The 17406-nt window shown below is 43.6% G+C and overlaps 2 protein-coding genes across 2 annotated transcripts in view; one reads left to right on the plus strand and one right to left on the minus strand.

Moving 5' to 3' along the window:
• TBCD (tubulin folding cofactor D) overlaps window positions 1–17406 on the plus strand; it is a 118300-nt gene that overhangs the window by 28344 nt on the left and 72550 nt on the right. Inside the window, exon 14 of the mRNA XM_071573866.1 lies at window positions 1222–1316. Within this exon, the coding sequence (XP_071429967.1) occupies window positions 1222–1316 (95 nt within the window). The remainder of the gene's footprint in view (window positions 1–1221; window positions 1317–17406) is intronic.
• Window positions 3542–11910, minus strand: ZNF750 (zinc finger protein 750). Its single transcript, XM_071573867.1, has 3 exons — window positions 11821–11910; window positions 5819–7452; window positions 3542–5190 (listed from the first exon to the last, which is right to left on the minus strand). The coding sequence occupies exons 2-3, from the start codon at window positions 7243–7245 to the stop codon at window positions 4512–4514; spliced, it is 2106 nt and encodes a 701-aa protein (XP_071429968.1). The 5' UTR covers window positions 7246–7452; window positions 11821–11910; the 3' UTR covers window positions 3542–4511.

The following is a 17406-nucleotide window of genomic DNA, read 5'->3' on the forward strand; positions in this document are numbered from 1 at the left end:
TGCATTTGCACTCAATGATAATTAACCTGTGGAAGTCATTGCCACAGGATGTTATGGGAGCCAAAAGTGTAAAGGGAGTTCAAAAAGGGATTATACAAATTAATGGAAGAGAGTCCCTTCAGAGCTTATGAAATATGGCAGCTGGCTGCAGTGTCTGTGCTGCCAGAGCCAGGGGAGGCAGGAAGGGAGTGTCCTTCATGCTTGGGCTTTGGCTGAACATCTGCTCTTGGTCCTTGTCAGAGATGGTGCTGGGAGAGGTGAAGCTTTGATATGACCTAGTCTGTCTGTTCAACATCTTATTCTCAGATTCCTATGCCTAGTTTAGTACAAGAGGAATTTTGTGCATGTTTAATCCTGCAGTGTTCAACCTTTCCCCTTCCCACTCATTATCTGCCAGCCCACCAAAATCTGGGTACCCTTTTGGGTATTTTCTGCTGTGTTTACTACAAGTTTCTCTGGTTTATGGTTTTTATGGGTAGATAAACACCACTATTTGCTCAAAGCATAAGCTCCTGTGATGTGTTTATTTGGAATCATCACCTGAACAGGTCACTCAGCAATAGGACAAGGGAGCACGATGGGCTCAAGCTCTGCCAGGGGAAATTGAAGTTGGAGAGCAGAAAAAACTTCTTTGCAGAGAGAGTGCTCAGGCATTGGAATGGGCTGCCCAGAGAGGGGGTGGATTCCCCATCCCTGGAGGTTTTTCAGCTGAGCTTGGCTGTGGCACTGAGTGCCATGATCTGGTAAAGGGACTGGAGTTGGCCCAAGGGTTGGACTTGATGATCTCGGAGGTCTTTTCCAACCCAATCCATTCTATGATTTTATGAACCTCTTTTGCAAGTTAAGGAGTATGTTTGGCACTAAATTCACTGGTTATTTTGGGTATGTTCTGTAAATCTGCATCTTTTACAGTGTGCCAGGCAGTTGATTTCCTTTTCTGGATGAGTTTCAGGTATTGTTCCCTTCTACAGTGAGGTTACATTCATAGTCATAAATGTGCCTTTTGCCTGTGTGCTCATGGTTATAACAATATTTAAGTTGCACCAATGGGAAAGAAAACATGTTCAAAGTGTCACTCTTCTGTTTGAAAGCCCAGCAGAATCAGTAACACAGTGAGCACATGCTGTTTGGATTAGGGGTCCTTTAACATGTTGGGAACTCACATGAGAGATAAAATGTGTGAGGGCAGGTCAGTTCTAACCCCCCTTTGCTGTGCCCCAGTTTCCAGGAGACGGACACGGCGTGGCACGGGGGGTGCCTGGCGCTGGCAGAGCTGGGCAGGAGAGGGTTGCTGCTCCCTTCCCGCATCTCAGATGGTGAGTTGGAGCTCTTGGAGTTCATAAAATCACAATTTGTATTATTAGAGATCAGTTCTGTGTCAATGGGCTGGAATTTGCTGATGTGTGTGTGTTGAATGATGACTGAAGTGTTGGATTCTGGAGGAAAACATACACCTATGGGGATATTGAAGTGCTTCTGTCAGAGCATTGGCTTGGGTGTGCCTTTTTTATACTTAGTAAATATCTCTTTCCAAAATGGCATTTATTTCTTGGGGTTTTCTCCTTTCTTCCTCCCTCCCATGTTTCTTTGTGCAGTTGTATAAAATAATTCTGTATGTCTCTATATTGTGTCAGTGTCGTTATTTAAATAGAACATATTAAATAATTGATGACTAACTTGCACTTTAAAGCCAGCAGCTTGTGCTGTTTGTTTCTGGTTAAATTTCAAAGGCCAGTTTCATGTAATTTATACATTAACTGTTTGTATTTTTAATGGGTTTTTAAAATAACAAGATGGAAAGAAAAAGAACAGGACAGAGGAATTGCTTCTATGTGTGTTCTGTAGTTTTCAACACACTGAAGCACAGAGATACTGATGTGAAAAGGAGGAATTTTCTGTGATTTTGTTCAGTTTTTTGCATAGTGGGAATGACAGAAGCCCAGTGTAGGATCATCACACATCCACTCTTGGCTGCTTTTACAGCAGTGTCGTGTCCTGGATGGTGCTTTGGGTCCCCTCTGGTGCTTCTGTGTTGAGCAGAGAAGTTGAACACTTATATTTCAAACATGTTTCAAAACTGGTGTTTCATACTAATAAGTTGAGTTGCCAAATCTTCCCTATTCTGAAGATCTGTAAAATATGGCATTTAATACAGTTTATTCCTGTCTCCATGGGAGGAATTCCTGTCCAGTGTAGCTTGTGAGAAGTTTGTGCACTGAGCCTTCAGTTGGTTTCTCTTTTCTAATTACCTTTGCCCTTTGATAAAGGTGAAATAATTTGATAAAGGTGAAATAGTTAAAAACCTCCCAGCTTAAAGCTGGGGAATAATGAATGGGAAATCCTCTGACCAAACCAAAACTGTGCACCTCTGTCAAGGGAATCTGGATAACCTCATGTCAAAGATTTTTTACTTAATTTGAGGAGGGGAGATCAGGTAACCTTCACCACTGGATCTTGTTTTTTATGAATAGTATCTGTATAGAAAGGGGGAGAATAAATCCTTGAATTCTATGGAAAAGCTACCAAGAAAGTTTTCCTTGTTCTTCTAGAGATTCAAACAAGAAGAGAGATTTTCTAAAAGTTATGGATCACTATGAAACTTTCTGCTTCTAGAGATTAGTGAGGCAAGTAGTTTAATGTAGTGTGGAAAGCAGCAGCAGTGACACTCCCTAATTTCATGTTTGGGAATTAGGGCTTTGGTGGTGTCTGTCCCCAAGCTTGAGGCTTTTAACTAGGACTGGAAAGCAGCTGCTTATTAATCTCTTGCTGATGTACAACTCAGTACATTACACTGACTTACTCCTTGCTGTTATCATTTGAATTAGTTGAGCTTTTTCTGTTGCCTCATTCCCTCCGTTCACACTCAGATTGTTATTCTTGCCTTCTGATTATCTGGGAAAAGCTTTTCCCTATGAAAGATTAAATTAAAGTTCAGGGTATTCTCACTGTGTTTGTCAGCTCAGAAGCTGAACACTGTAATTTCCTTTTAATGCTGGTTACAATGAGCTGTTGGCTCAAAGCAACACAGCATGAAGGGGAAAAAATCTGGGAATTCTGCACTGTGTTGGATGCAGCCCCACTTCCTTATGTAGGTTTGTGCCTGCTCGTGATGTTCAGGCAGGTGAGGATGTATTTACCTGAATAATGATCAATGGGAAATACAAAGCTGATTTTATGTGAATAACCCTTGTTTTGGGTTTGTTCTCCTTACACTGATGGTGCCACTGTGCAAATTTACACGGGGAACAGCCTTGTTTTAGTTAAACTTTTGTAGCAGTCTGGGTAAGATGGACAAGCAGCTTTGAGGCAGAGGGAATTCTGAGCTTTGTACATGAAGCTCAAGTGTGAATGAATTAATGTGCATAATGAATTTGCATCTGAGGGAAGCTCCTTTTAGAGGTGATTGGTGTTCATGGCAAAATTCTGCCTGTCAATTGGAAATTTAGTTACCAAATTCTTGCTAATTTTTCTTCAACGTACATGTTATAGACAGTGTAGTGAATGTATTTGTGTTCATGAATGACTTTCCATATATTTTAAATACAGATCACAAGATTTATTTGAAAAATTGCCAGTTTCTATACACAGTTATGGAAGCAGAATTAGTTTGGGCTGTGTGTAGGAGCACACAGAAGATGACAGTGAGTGATACACATATACTGAAACAGGACCTTCACCAGGAGAGTTTGCCTCAGGTGAAATAAATTATATAAATAACCTCTAGGCCTGGAGTTTGAAGGCTGCCCAGTGTCTGTCTAACCTCAGCAAAGCAGGCACCTAAACTGTTTAGTTCTTCATATTTTCAGTGCTGTTTTCAGAGTGATTCACTTAAAGTTGAACATAAACTGCCTTTGTTAAACCCACGCAGGATTTCCTTGGTGTGACTTGGATCTTGCTCTTGGTCAAAGTGAGAAGAGCTCACTCCACAGGGTCAGTTTGGTTAAACTGGCATCTGTCTCTGGTAACTACATTTGGTCTGTTCTGTTTTAAGGCAGAATGGCAAAGTGCATTCATACACAGAGCAGTGTTTACAGTAAATTCTAAATAGCCAGATTTAATCTTAAGCTTATTTAAACTACTGCACAGTGACATAAAAAGGTTTTCAAAGAAAGAAGACAAAAAAACCCCTACTAGATGAAGTTAAGCCTGAAAAAGGACTATGACAGCATGCTGTTGAGCAATATTGGTTCTAGAGCTTAAGCATCTTTTAAGAAAAGTAGTTGTAAAAGTTATTTTACATCCATACAATTGCAAAACCCCTTTAAAGATTCATCTATTGTACTTTGGCTTTAGTAACGAATGCAAAAATTCACTCATCAAAACCTGAGCTTATACAAGGCAAAGTTCAGTTACTTAAAAATATTAATATAAAATTATGAACATTATTTACAGTGGAGAGAGTGAATGTATCTTGTCAAGGGCCAAGTCCAATGAGAGGCATTTTGTAGGAACTTCATGGTGTTGCTGGTAACCACCTCCTGTGACCAGACAGCCATTGGGAAGGGGAGCATTTAGGACACTCTTGTTCTCTTCCTCAGAGTGAAGACCCTGCTGCAGTCATTGGGCCTCACTCTCTTAGTGCCTTGCTGCGACTTTGCGGATTCTTTTTGACTTGTCCTTTTCTGCCCTTTCCCTTTCTGGTTGCACTGGGTGTCCTGAGTGTCAGAGGAGCCACTCGTGGCTGCCGTGGCCGCCGTGGCCGTGGTGTCCTGCGTGCCGCGCGCGTCGCCGTCCAGCCGTGCGGCGCCGGGGCTGTACGAGGCCAGCTGGCACAGCGCCACGGCCGCCGTCTGCTTCTGCTCATCGCAGCTCTCCATCAGCCGCAGCTCCTGCCCCCCTGCCGAGGCTTTGCTGCAGGCGCTGCTGCTGGGGGGCCTGGGGCTGGCCCCGCCGGGGCTGTCGCCGCCGTCCTCGCTCGCGCTGCGGAAGGTTTTCAGGCCTGCCGTGCTGTTGCAGGAGTCCTTCACCGAGAGGTTCAGCGGCATGTCCTGCAGCTCCAGAAAGCTCTGCCTGTCTGGTTTGGGTGGGGTGTTGTACATGTGCTCGTGGGGAGGGCCTGTGCTTGTGTCAGCCTTTTTGGAAAGGTTGAGGGGAGCTATGCCTGTGTCGTCTTCTGTGCTGGACAGCGACTCTGCGTTGGTGTTGTGGCCATCGCTCTGTGCGTGTGAGTCCTCATCGGTGACATTAATGCTGGAAGAAAGAGGGAGAAAAGAGAATTCACCATCAGTGGCTCTTTTAAACTGGGCCTAAGGAAGTGGGCAGGAGGAGGAAAACATCTGGACTTCTAGGCTAGAAGTCTGACAATCAGTGGGCAGGAGGAGGAAAAGGTCTGGACTTCTAGGCTAGAAGTCTGACAATCAGTGGGCAGGAGGAGGAAAAGGTCTGGACTTCTAGGCTAGAAGTCTGACAATCAGTGGGCAGGAGGAGGAAAAGGTCTGGACTTCTAGGCTAGAAGTCTGACAATCAGTGGGCAGGAGGAGGAAAAGGTCTGGACTTCTAGGCTAGAAGTCTGACAATCTTGTTTCCCCTTTAGCTCCCTTTGACCAGACCTTTCACTGTAACAGAGTGTAATAATTCCCTGCAGTGTACAAGCACACACAGAGGTGCTGCATTGGAAATTCCTGCTACACTGAACAAAAATGAGTGCTCTGCTCACTGTAGCAGCTCTGAGCTGCTTTGCACAGTTAGCATAGAACATTTTCTCTCACTGCTTTAAATTTAAATATATTTAGGGGGCGTTGCATGAAGTGTGCCCATCTATTTCTGTGTGTTCCTGGTAAACCTGACATACATTTGCAAAGTGACTTTGTTACTTTACCTGGTAGGTGAATCCCCTCTCTCCTGTGGTGTCTGCACACCTTGAAGTGCAGTTGGTTGGTCAGTGCTTTTTCTCACAGGTCTGAAGGCTGTGAAGTTTTCTTCTGGCTGGTCATACTTGCCCAGGGATGTGGAGGATGACTTGTTAGAGAGGTCAAATAAGCCCTCACATGTGTGGCTTGTCTGGGTGAAGTTGGTGGGGCTGGGTCTGCCAGGGGAGCCCGTTGCGGCACTTCCTGCGAGAGGGCTCATTTTGGCATTCTCTCTTTCATTTTGGTCATCCTTGGGGTTACCTTTGGCATGCAATAATGTCATTTCCTTGTCATAATCTGTTGGTTTTTTATGTGAGCTTAGGGGGTATTGTTGAGAAGGGCTCAAGGAAGCTGGGTACAGCAAGGTAGTTTCTTCCATCAAATGAGAATTTTGATCCCTGTTAATACCAGCTACGTGTGAGAATCTGTAAAACGGGGGATCTGTCGGCCTACAAAATCCATATGGTATCGGTGGAGTGGAGTGATACTGTTGGAACAATCGATAGTGTTCGTATGCTGATGGATTTATAGGTTTTGGAAGTGGCCCAGGGTGGGGAAGAAAGTGTCTTTGATCTTGTGCTCCATAGACAGAGAGGGCAGAGCTTTCACACTCCGAGCTACCTGGCAGCAGGTAGGGTGTGTAGATGGCCAGCCTGTGCTCATAGAAATGGGGAGAGTACTCGGGAATCATCGGCTGCATGTAAGGTGAAATGGAACCAAAGCCTTTGGTGGGAGCAACTTTGTGTGGGAACTCTGAGAGGAAGGGAGAGCCCGCCTTCCACGCGTGTGCTGGCGCGTGGAACGCAGACTTGGGGTGGAAAGGGGAGCTTTTGTTGGAGAGGGCCAGGATTTCGGATGCCTCACTGATTTCCGGGCCCTTGCTGTCCCGATGTTCTCCGACGGGCACGAATGCGGAGGGCCTGGCCATGCCCTCGGGCAGGGGCTGCACGCCGATGGCACCGTCTGCTGTGGCACCGGCAGCGCTCAGTTCCTTCGGGAGCGCGGGTTTCTGTCCCTGAATTGCCGTGTTTGCTGCCTGGTTTTGTAACTCAACGTTCTCCTTGGCATCTTCCTTTGCAAAGGGGTACTGAGGCTTTGGGTCAAGGCTCGCCAGTCCGTTCGGGACAGATTTGGAAGACGTTGGTTTGACGGCAGAGTCGAGCTGGTTGAGCTGTTTGGGCTCCAGGGAGCTGCTCTTGGGGCACTTGATGACTCGATCCTGCTCCGACACCAAAGTGATGGAGTTTTTGCACAGGCCGTACTTCATGTGGTTGAAGAGGTGGGATTTCTCATTGCAAGTGAAGGGGCACTGAAAACACTTGTACTTGAAGGGCTTTCCCGGTGGTCTTGGGATGTAATGAGGCTTCTTGGGTTTGCGTTCTTTGAGGAGACTCATCTTTCTTCTGCTTTAAACAATTAAATGTAATGGTTCTTTATAAAAACTTTCTTGTGGTTGGCTTTCCTCAGTTTTAGCCTCGTGATGGTTCCGGTTTTTCAGGTTTCTGGAGTCCTCCTTCCCAGATGAGGAGAAGCAGCAGCTCCTGTGGTGTCTCAGGGAAGAGGGTGCTGGAAAACAGCGCCTTTGCCACTGGTGGTGCAGGAGCTGAAACACAAAGTTTAAAATTAGTTGTGGTGGAACATTGGAACAGAAAACAAAGTAGTGCCTTCTCAACTGCATCCTCCTTGTACTGTGTAAGTTGTGTTGGGTTTTTTTAAGCCAAATAAAAGTGCTTGGGATGCCAGCCCTGAGCTGGACGGGCATTGACCTTTGCCATCCTCCCACACCCAGACACAGTCACACCGGTGGCCTAATTTCCAGCAGTAGCACTTGTGTCACCTGCCTGTGCTGCTGGCTTGGGGGAGTTCCCTTTGGAAACCCAAGGAACATTCATTCAGAAGATGAAAGTAGAGCTCAGGTGGAGCTGCTGAGGGCGGAGTGGAGGTGGGAGGGATGGGAAGAGGCAGGTCCTGGCAGTGGCTGGATGTGGGGCGAGCCTGTCGGGCCGGTCGGGGAGAGCGAGGAGGGAATTTCCTGCTGTGGTGACACAGGGTGGGGTGGACAGGTCGCACTTGGGCGGCTGACTGGGCTCTTTCTGGGACTGACCAACACCTCTTTCCACTGGGATGGCATTTCCAACATCCCAGTCTCAGTGGATGCCTCAAATGTGGCCAATCTCTCGAAGGATAAAACCACACCGATTTTCTTCCTCTTCCTAATTCAATTAAGAGAAACGAGCAGTGCAGTGTCTGACTAATGGAATCCTCTGCCTGATAAACACATCCCCATCCTCCTGCTGTGCTGCTCCTCCGGGATGGCACGGAGTTAACACAGACACCCAAGTGTGTGTTAACCCAGGCAAAAAGGTGTCTGACAGGGATTGATTTATAGGGGAAGGTCCTCTCTGCTTTCTGTGGAAAAACGGAGGTTGTGGATACTTTATCCAGCCCAGCGATTCGCTGCGCAGATAAGTCGGGAGGGCTTGTAGCGGCTTGTCCCATTATGTTCACTGATCCTGAAGGCGTGAGAAACTCTCGGAGTCAAGTTCTCATGATTTTATAGGATGTGTTATGGCAGAGATCTAAAAACTGATGATTTCATCATGAACTACAAGCATCATTATCAAAATGATGACTGTTGCAAAACCACGCACTGTATCTATTGTGTTACCCGAAACTGCAGGAATATTAATTGTAAGGGTGACGAGATAGCTCCTTTTTTTTTTTTTTAAACAAGCTTTTTACATAGAAGTTTGAATTAGTAGTCTTAAAATCCTGACTTTATGAAAAGAATTGCTGGCAATTACGTGCTGTGAGATTTTAGTTAAAGTAGGGACGTTTTGCATTTCTTAAATCAGAGATTATTTAATAGAAAATGACAGGCAACACATGGTGAAAACTGAAGGCAAAGCTACAGAATTGCTGCTTGTTTCATCAGGTACAGTAATTCTAGCAAATTGTATTAAATATTGTTTCTGATGTCATAGAAATATTAATTTTGTTAAAATAGTAATTGTGAAGGCACCCTGAAAAATGCAAAGCTGCTCTTTAAGTGGAAAAAACAATCGAGGTTTTTCCTAAAATTAACAAATTATAAAATGGGCTTCAGATTTAATGAAAGAGGAATTTCTAGAAAAGTAGCCTTTGTTTTTTCAGGTTGTAACAAAGCTTTTTTTGTTGTTTGAGTTGGATACTGATACTATAACAACAACAACAACACAAATGCAGCAGGATGTTAAAGCCTTGTCACTGGAGTCTAATTAAAATGGCAGTTCAAAAAATTTAAAAAGTCACATAGTATTTTAAAATATTTTAAATAACAATAGCCAGAATTCAATTGAAAGATTAATAATATTATTTTTACATTAAATAAATGAAATTTTGAGGCATGGGAGGAGAGGTCCAGGTGGGGAACTGGACTTTGTTTTTCTGCTTTAAGTGATCTTGTTGCTTTTATTTTTGACTAATGATGTATAACTAACATGGAAAGTTTGTAATGGACTTGGTCGAGTCAGTTTGTACCTGTTATTCTTTATATCTTCTTGGAAGTGCTTGTACTAATTATTCTTGAAAAAAAAAAGATGTTGTTGTCAAAACTGCACAGCTTCCTTAGCTGAGCCATCTATGATAAGGTCCGAATCTGCATTCAGGTGCAGCACTTGTAATAAAGGGATGGTAATTAGATTTCCTCGTTCTGCCAGCTTTCCTTTGCTTCCTAATGAAAATTCCTGTGTGTCCTGTCCTCCCCCCTCTGACTTTGTACTCAGTATTTAACTTTGATTCAAGTTATTCCTGTTGGACAGAGTATTAACTATCGTTCCTTAACGAGATAGAATGTGTTGTTGCAGTTTTAATGTTGGAAATGTCGAGCCTCGCAGCTCCTTTGCCGTGCAGAGCGTTCCAGCAGCTTCTTATTTCTTTCCATTTAATTTGTTTTGATGGCTCCCAGAACCTGCTGCTCTGACTTGGGAGCAGCTCATTTGAAAGGGTGTTTACCCTTTCCTAAACTTAGGTCAGTGCCAGCCAGGTGAATGTCCTCCCTTTTAGTATTTAATCCCTTCTTTTCTCATGGTTAAAATCGCCAGTAATAAAATATTTCGAAAGCCAGACAAGAAGGGTAATTTCTCCTCCAGTCTCTAAGTAAAACACGGGAGGATCTGGCAGAGGGACATATTTCATAATTAAAAAACATTAAAACTATTTGATCCCACAAACACAGCCAGAAAAGACATTAATGGTTTAAAACAGGTCCAACAAATTAAAACTGTCCCTATATAAATAATGCTGCTTCCAGCTGCCAAAGTTAAAATTTAGTATTAGAAAGATAAATGAAAATACATAGTTACTTTTTCCTTAAACTTCAATGCCTTAACTAGTGATATCCTTTAAAAATGAAAAAAAAATCTTCAATATCATGATGATAATTTTTATGTAACTTTTTTTTTTTTTAGATTGAGAATTTATTTCCTGTAGACCTGATGGTAGAAATACAGGTGGTGATATATCATTACAATTTTCTAGTTTGGAAATTTAGTAGTATTATTTATTTACATTTTTATTTGAAAGCAGGTGATTCAGATAATATTGGTTAAACTTGAGATTGTCTGAGCTGTTTGTTTGTGTCAATAGAAACCTCCCCGTGGCTTCCGAACCTGTTGCCCTTTACTGATGGCTCCAAGTTTTCTTCCTCCTGTTTTTAAGAGCAGGTTGTTGCTCCTTCCTTGCCTTTAACCTATTGGCAAGTTCAGAAAACAGGAATGTAGTTGGGCACTGTGTGTGTGTAAATATATAAACAAAAATGTCCGTGGGGTAAGTGTGTACACACACATGTGCACGAGTGTGTTTCTACACACACACAGATATGGACATACACATCTGGGCACGGTGGTTTTTAGGGTTTTAAGAAGTCTGGATTGTTTTAAGATGCCCAGCTGATCAAAGAGGAAATTTCCAAATGTCTTTTATTACAAGCAGGGACAGTAATTACCTTTCTTTTTAGGACACTGCTTCAGCAGAGTACGTAACAGCAGGTCATGCCCACCCCATTATTATTGCAGGCTCCTTCTGGTGATGTGGATCTCTGACCAGGAGGACTCACTGGGGTGGAACATTTTGAAGGACATGCTATAATTAAAATATTGTGATGTGGCATTATTGCATAACCCAAGGACATGCCATTGTCACCTACCCAGGGTGTTGCAAGAACGAGATTTGTGAGTTTTATTCTAGCTGAGATTTTCCAGCGATTAAACCACCCCTCCCTTCTAAACTTCCAGGTCCTTGAAACTGGGAGATAAATTTTAACGCAACTGTTTGTTAATTGGGAGGAAATGTGGGTGAGAGCAGTGGGCTGGGAGGGGGTGTGTGTGGAAGGTGCAGACCCACAGGAGCTCTGTGTGCGTGTCCGTGGGTGCGAGAGCAGCACAGAAACATTAAACAAGTTGCTCAGGCAGCGTGAGTAGCAAATAAAAATCTTTGTATGTATTAAGTTAATAAATCAATGTCTTAATATACTTTAATTGACTAGAGAAAACAATCCAATTTTCTGCTAAATTTCCAAAAGCTGGAAAAATGAATAAATCAAAGCTGGTGCCCCTTATTTTCATAGAAGCTTTTCAGGTGAACCCGACACGACTCTATGAAGCAGAGTTAGAGCAAACACAGCAATTTTAAGCAATACAGCTTTTTGTTATATTTCAATATAATACATTAACTCCCTATAGAAAAAATACAAAGATTCTTTGTATCAGCAAGAGTTAATTATTGTAAAAACTTTGATAGAGTTACATTTTCTCTAAGACTAAAATATTGTTCCCTCCTCCTGCCGAAACTCAGTGCCGAAAGCCGAGAGTGGTGCAGTGAGTGCACCTGCTGGAGTGTCCCAGGCTGCTGGGACAGTGGGCATGGGCACCTGGTGCCCAGCTGGCAGCACAGGCACTCTGTATTCCAGAAAAGCTGAAAGCAAAGGACTCACCAGGCAGGCTCTGGGCTGTCCGAGCGTGGCGGCGGCGGCGGGGCTGGAGCTGTCACTGCTGTGAGAGCAGTACCTGTGCTCTGCCTGAGCCCTGAGTGAAACTGCAGGAGGCTGTTCCAGGGGAGGGACCTGAGCGTGTAGGAGTTGAGCCCTCGGGGTGTAGAGATGCACCTGATATTCCTCCAGCCTGCAGCTACGATTCATTTGTTTGCGTCCACCGCTCTGCTCGGCGTTCCCTCGGCTGCCAGCACAGCTCCCTGTGCCCTCCAACAGCCACCCTGCTCCGAGCTGCCCTTCCTCTGCCAGCCATCTCTGGGGTCACAAGGGCTTGGTTAGCACCCAGGATATTCAGCCTGTGCACAAGTGGCTCGTGGGCAGCAGAGCTGCCTGTACACAGGGGGTAGCAAAGCTTAAAAAAGTGATTGTACTCATTTATTAAACACTGATAGTTTTTATTGAATACTTTTGTAGCTTTATTATTCTTGCTGGGTTTTTTTCCTCCCCCTCTTCATTTTTATTTAAATCTTTTTGTCCTTCACGAGTCTCCTCTCCGAAGGCGGGACTGAACTGCCTCCAAGCTCCCTTTGCCACAGGAACCTGCCAAAGCTTGTCTATAATCGACAGCCAAATGTGCAGGTCCTGCAGAGGGAAAGGAGCATTGATTGTCGTGCTGGGTGTTTGCTCAGGAGCTGGGAAACCCAGCGGTGACAGGGCAGAGTCAGCTGATCTCCCACTGGTTTGTGCTGGGACAGGCTTTTAGTTGGGTTTGGAGTTTGTGAGTGACAAATTATTAGTGCACTTGCCACTCACCTGGTGACATGGCTGAGTAGTTCAGTGAAAGGGTATCCTCTGGCATGCAGGGTGGTAAAAGGAAAAGCTTTGGATAGTTGTGGCTCTGTCTAAAAACAGTCCTGTTCTTGTATAAACAAAGGGGCTTTTGGCTACTAATTCTGGTGTCACTGAGATGTTAAAATCCCTGTTCAGAACAGTTCAGCTTGATGAACATGAGAACACACTCTTGTTACACCCCCTGCTCTATAGATAAGACTGTTACAGATTATTGAAACTTTGAAATAGTGAAGTATGGTGAATTTTATACTTGGCAGAAGTATGGCCTTTTAGATGAAAATTATTAAGAAAATCGTCACTACAAAACCTGTTTAGGCAGTAGGTAAAAGTTGTTTCAAAATCAGTTTCTAAAGCAGTGTCTTAAAAATAATTTTAAAGGTGTTGCCTTTGGCTTGGTGGAATTATTTACAGACATCTACTTCCCTGTGTGGGTACACAGGTCACTGTCCTTCCCTTCTGTGCTGGTGTAACTTTCTGGAAAAAAAATTAAAATTATAAGCTGTCATTAATTTTAAGGTGGAAGAGTGGCTCCTGTGTGGATTTTTAGATTTTTTAAACTTACTTTTTATTATTCTGTTCCTATAATGCAGCATTCTCAGTGTAAAAAGGTATAATATTACTGTCATTGCTCTCTAGTGGTTTGTAAATCCTTTGGCTTTAGATGGAATAACTGGAGTGTTTATGGCCCTTCATTCTTCCATTTAGCTGGAAAACATTTTGAAGAAAATTTGCCTGTTGGAACATCGTGCCTGTGGAGAAAGGTGTTGCAGTGCCTGCATTCAGAAATGCCCCAAGGGCCAAAGGCTCTGCTTTCTCAGCAGTCCCTGCCCCTGGTGAACAGCCTTTCCTTTCGTGCCAGGGGTTTGGGTGCCACATCCTCATCTGCCTCCTGCAAATGTGGATCCCTCTGTGCTGGCAGTAGCTGAAGGAAGGCACCACTGGGTGATGGGATGGAGGCAGGTTTCCTCGGATAGATCAGTTCAGATTTTGTATTTTGGATGAAAATTGCAGGTTGTCACATCTGAGGGAAGCTGTTGGACTCCTTCAGCGTGGGCGACTGAGCTGTCAGTCAGAACTGGAAGTTTAGTTTCATTTTCTCCTATTCCGTTGTGTGGAGGGGAGTTGTGATGTCCAGTTGTTGCATTGATCAAAGGAAAATGAGGTTTTAAATCCAGGTGCTTCCTGGAAGTTGGTGGTATCAGTCAGGTGAGCTGAAACCAGCTGAGAGCAAAGCAGAACTGCAGGACAAAGAACAGCTCATGTCGCTGCTCCCTGGCTCGGGGTTTGGACATGTTAAAAATCCAAACCTGGGGGAGGAGATTCATTGGCCAACACCAGGACAGGACCTCAAGAGTTATTGTTTATGCAGAATTGTAGAAATAATCAGTGTGACTGCAGGGATGTTGTTGCAGCACTTCTGTTAACTCACTCTCCTCACACCCTGAGTGTCCCATCGAGTGACCCCACTCTCCTCTTGGCAGCACCTTTTTCATTTACCTGAGCATGAGTCAGACTAATTAAGAGCACCAGGACTGACACAGTAAATTTGGGGTTATTTATATTTTTCTCCCGTGTTGCCTTTTCCCTAAAATGTGATTATTTTTGTATCTTTGGAGGGCTGAAGCTTCAGTTTTATATCCTTTTGGGTGTGGAATATACTTCTCTAAGTTCTATTTAATATTCAGTATTAAATAAGTGCTGTTTAGCTGTAGTGGAATTTAATTACTGTAGCATAAACCTGCCATTCTATAAATGTTACAAACTTCCTTTTTGGTGCTTTTATATGAACTGTTTTTCTCAGCTTTAGCACTAAACAGGAGATACCACTCATAGAAACCCTACATCCAAATGGGATAAACTTAACCTGTTCTGGATACAGTTCTTGTTTCCTGTTGCACTGCAAGATTCCATTCCCTGGGTGTATGACCATGTGCCAGGTGTTGTTCCAGTCAGTTCCCAACTCCATGGGAATCAGAGAGTTCCTGCCTGGCACTGGGGCTGGCACTGGGCACCACATTGTGCTGCTGGTTGGACTCCAGTTCTGCCAGTCTGACACCACTCTGAGGCTGTCCCCTGTCTGTCAGTCACCAGCAGCTTTTCCAGATCTTTCTAGAGATGCTTTACCAATTTGTGAGCTTGTTAGTTATTCCAGGAGGGCAGAGTGGTGGTCGGTGGGTGTGGATACTGCTGGACATGGAGCTGGAGAAGCTCAGCTCCCCTTCTGCAGGGACCACCCTGGAGCTGTGCTCAGTTCTGCCTGTGTCACCTCAGCTCTGTGGCTTGGGCTAAAAATTCCAATCCCTTTTCCTTTCTTGGACCACTTGAGCCCGAGTTATTGAAGGATTTGGTTCTCTCTCTGCGTGTTTGGGCTGGGTTATTCCACAGCATTCCCAGAAGGGGGCAAGGGGATGTGAATATAATCATTGCAACTCCTGCTGTGCCCCAAAACATTACCTGATTCTCCTACAATATTCTCATAATTATCTTTTTCTATCCCATATGAATAGTTATTAATCTTAATGCTTTTTGAATAACACCTTTGAAAAGTGCCTTTGTTTTTGATGCCGATCCAGCCCCTGAGTCCGGAGATAGGTCTGGGCAGATTGCTGGTGTTTGGGAGCTCCTTGTTCATGATTGCTGGAGCAAATTACTTGTATGGGAAAAGAATAAAAGCTCAGCAGTTAATAGCAGCTGCAGATCCCATTTTTAGATATTTATTGTGGCCTGTGCTGTTGGTGTTTGGCCTGGAACTGGAATGATCTTCCTTCGGGTTCCCATCCTCGCCCTTGGGCAGTGAAACATCTTGGGGGAAGTGGGAAACAGCAGGAATTGGGACTGTAGGCAAAGCAGTTTAGAGGGAGGGTTTTTAATGATCACTCTTTTCCCTGCCAGTCATTCTCACAGGGGTGTAAAATGCACCTTCAGTTTCTGCCTGATGTTCTGGCTACAATTCTCTTTCCAAATGTATTATTTTGAAAGTGTTTTCCATGCAGAATATCTTTGCCTTTCCTGCTTCAGTTTCAAGAGTTGCACCAGGGATTCTGAACCAGTTCTTTATCAGAAAAACCTCATCAGACTGAAAGTCCAGCAGCAGGACCCAGTTTGTGCCACATGCAGCTCCAGGATACATAAACCCATTTTTCTTGGAGGGATACCTGATCCTGCTCTCACCAAACACTCCTGGACTCAGCATATTTTTACCTTCCAGTTCTTCTCTGAAACATGTCAAATTTCATAAATATTTCTATGATTACTATATGTTATCTATTATTTAAATAGATTTTTATAGTGGGGAATACAAACCAGCAAATAAAATAGAATTTTTTATTTTATTCCATTAAAAGCATTCAGATGCTGCAGTTCTTGAGGTGCAGCTTATCTGCTGTGATTTGGAATTCAGAGTTACACACCACCATTTAGCTGTAAAATTTCAGTTGTTTTTAGAAGGGATTGTGTACCTAAATTTGCACGTAGGAGAAATGAGGATTTTTTTTTTTTTTAGCAAAATAACCAAAATTCAAATAATCAGATCAGAAGACTTTAGATATTTGTGTGAGTTTTTACTTTTGGAATTACAGCCCCCCAGAATGAAACATCCAGTGTATGTTAGAACAAAACACTTATATTTCACTGTGGTTTCAGTATGATTTCACAGCTTTTGTTTTGTGCTGTTCTTGTGGTTTTGTCGGCTTCAGACTATTATTTATAGGGTTTTTTTATTTAATTGGGTGGGGATAAATACTAAACAAACAAGAGAATCCCAGTTTACTTGAATTTCTGGTTTGCTTGTGAAAGGACGTTATTAAAATTTCTCTTGATGACAGCACAGTATAAACTTTCTACCTAATAAGGTGTGTCATGTAGAGGAACATGAACCTTCCTGTGCGTTCTGAACGTGTTGGTGGTGAGATGGAGAATGTTCTGGTGTCACTGGAGGACTCCCTGAGCCCCCACAGGGGTCTGGGCTTTCCCTGCTGGGCTCCCCCAAAAGGACTCGTAGTGTTTCTTCAAGGGAACTCTCTGGGCTCTGTGCTCATTGTGCATCAGGGGATGCCATTTATGCTATAAAATCTCATATGTGTAAAGTTAAGGTTGGAAACATTTAAGAGTCAGGGAAAGGAGATGGGGAGAACCTTGTGGTTATATTGCAGTGAATTAGTGCTTGTTCTGCGAGGGTTCCAGCCAGGAAGACACTACTTTGATCTTCTTAAATACCCCTATCCATTCACAGGGACAGGCTGGAACAGCCCAACAGTCCCTCTCTCTTTTTTAAACTGTGGCAACAGTGAAAGCAGCATTTGCACAGAGGGAAATGATGCTGGTGGGACCCACAGAAAATGGTAATTCAGGGATCTGGTACTGGTGGGGCAGTGCAGCTGATCTGAATCTGGAATCTGATTTTTTTCAATCTCAGAATGAATGGAAAGTGTAGAAATAGAGTGAAAAATACCTATTTATTTACCTATTTATTTCTTCAGTTCATAAACTACCTTCAGAATAAAAGGAGCAACAAGAACGTGTAAGAAGCAAATAGGAAGTGTTGAAATCTGCAGTGAAGTTCTGTCAGTGAGGGGCATGGGGCACATTTCAGAGGGGACTCAGCAGGTTATGATGTCTTGGGTTTCCATGACAAAATCAGGATGCTTTTACCTTTTCAGAGAGGTCTGACACAACTCTGCCAGTATCCAAAAAGACCCTGGTTTAGGTAAATATTTGTGTTACTTTTTCTGCTGAATG

The sequence above is a fragment of the Pithys albifrons genome, chromosome 19 (assembly GCF_047495875.1).
Source record: "Pithys albifrons albifrons isolate INPA30051 chromosome 19, PitAlb_v1, whole genome shotgun sequence".
Classification (NCBI taxonomy): domain Eukaryota; kingdom Metazoa; phylum Chordata; class Aves; order Passeriformes; family Thamnophilidae; genus Pithys; species Pithys albifrons.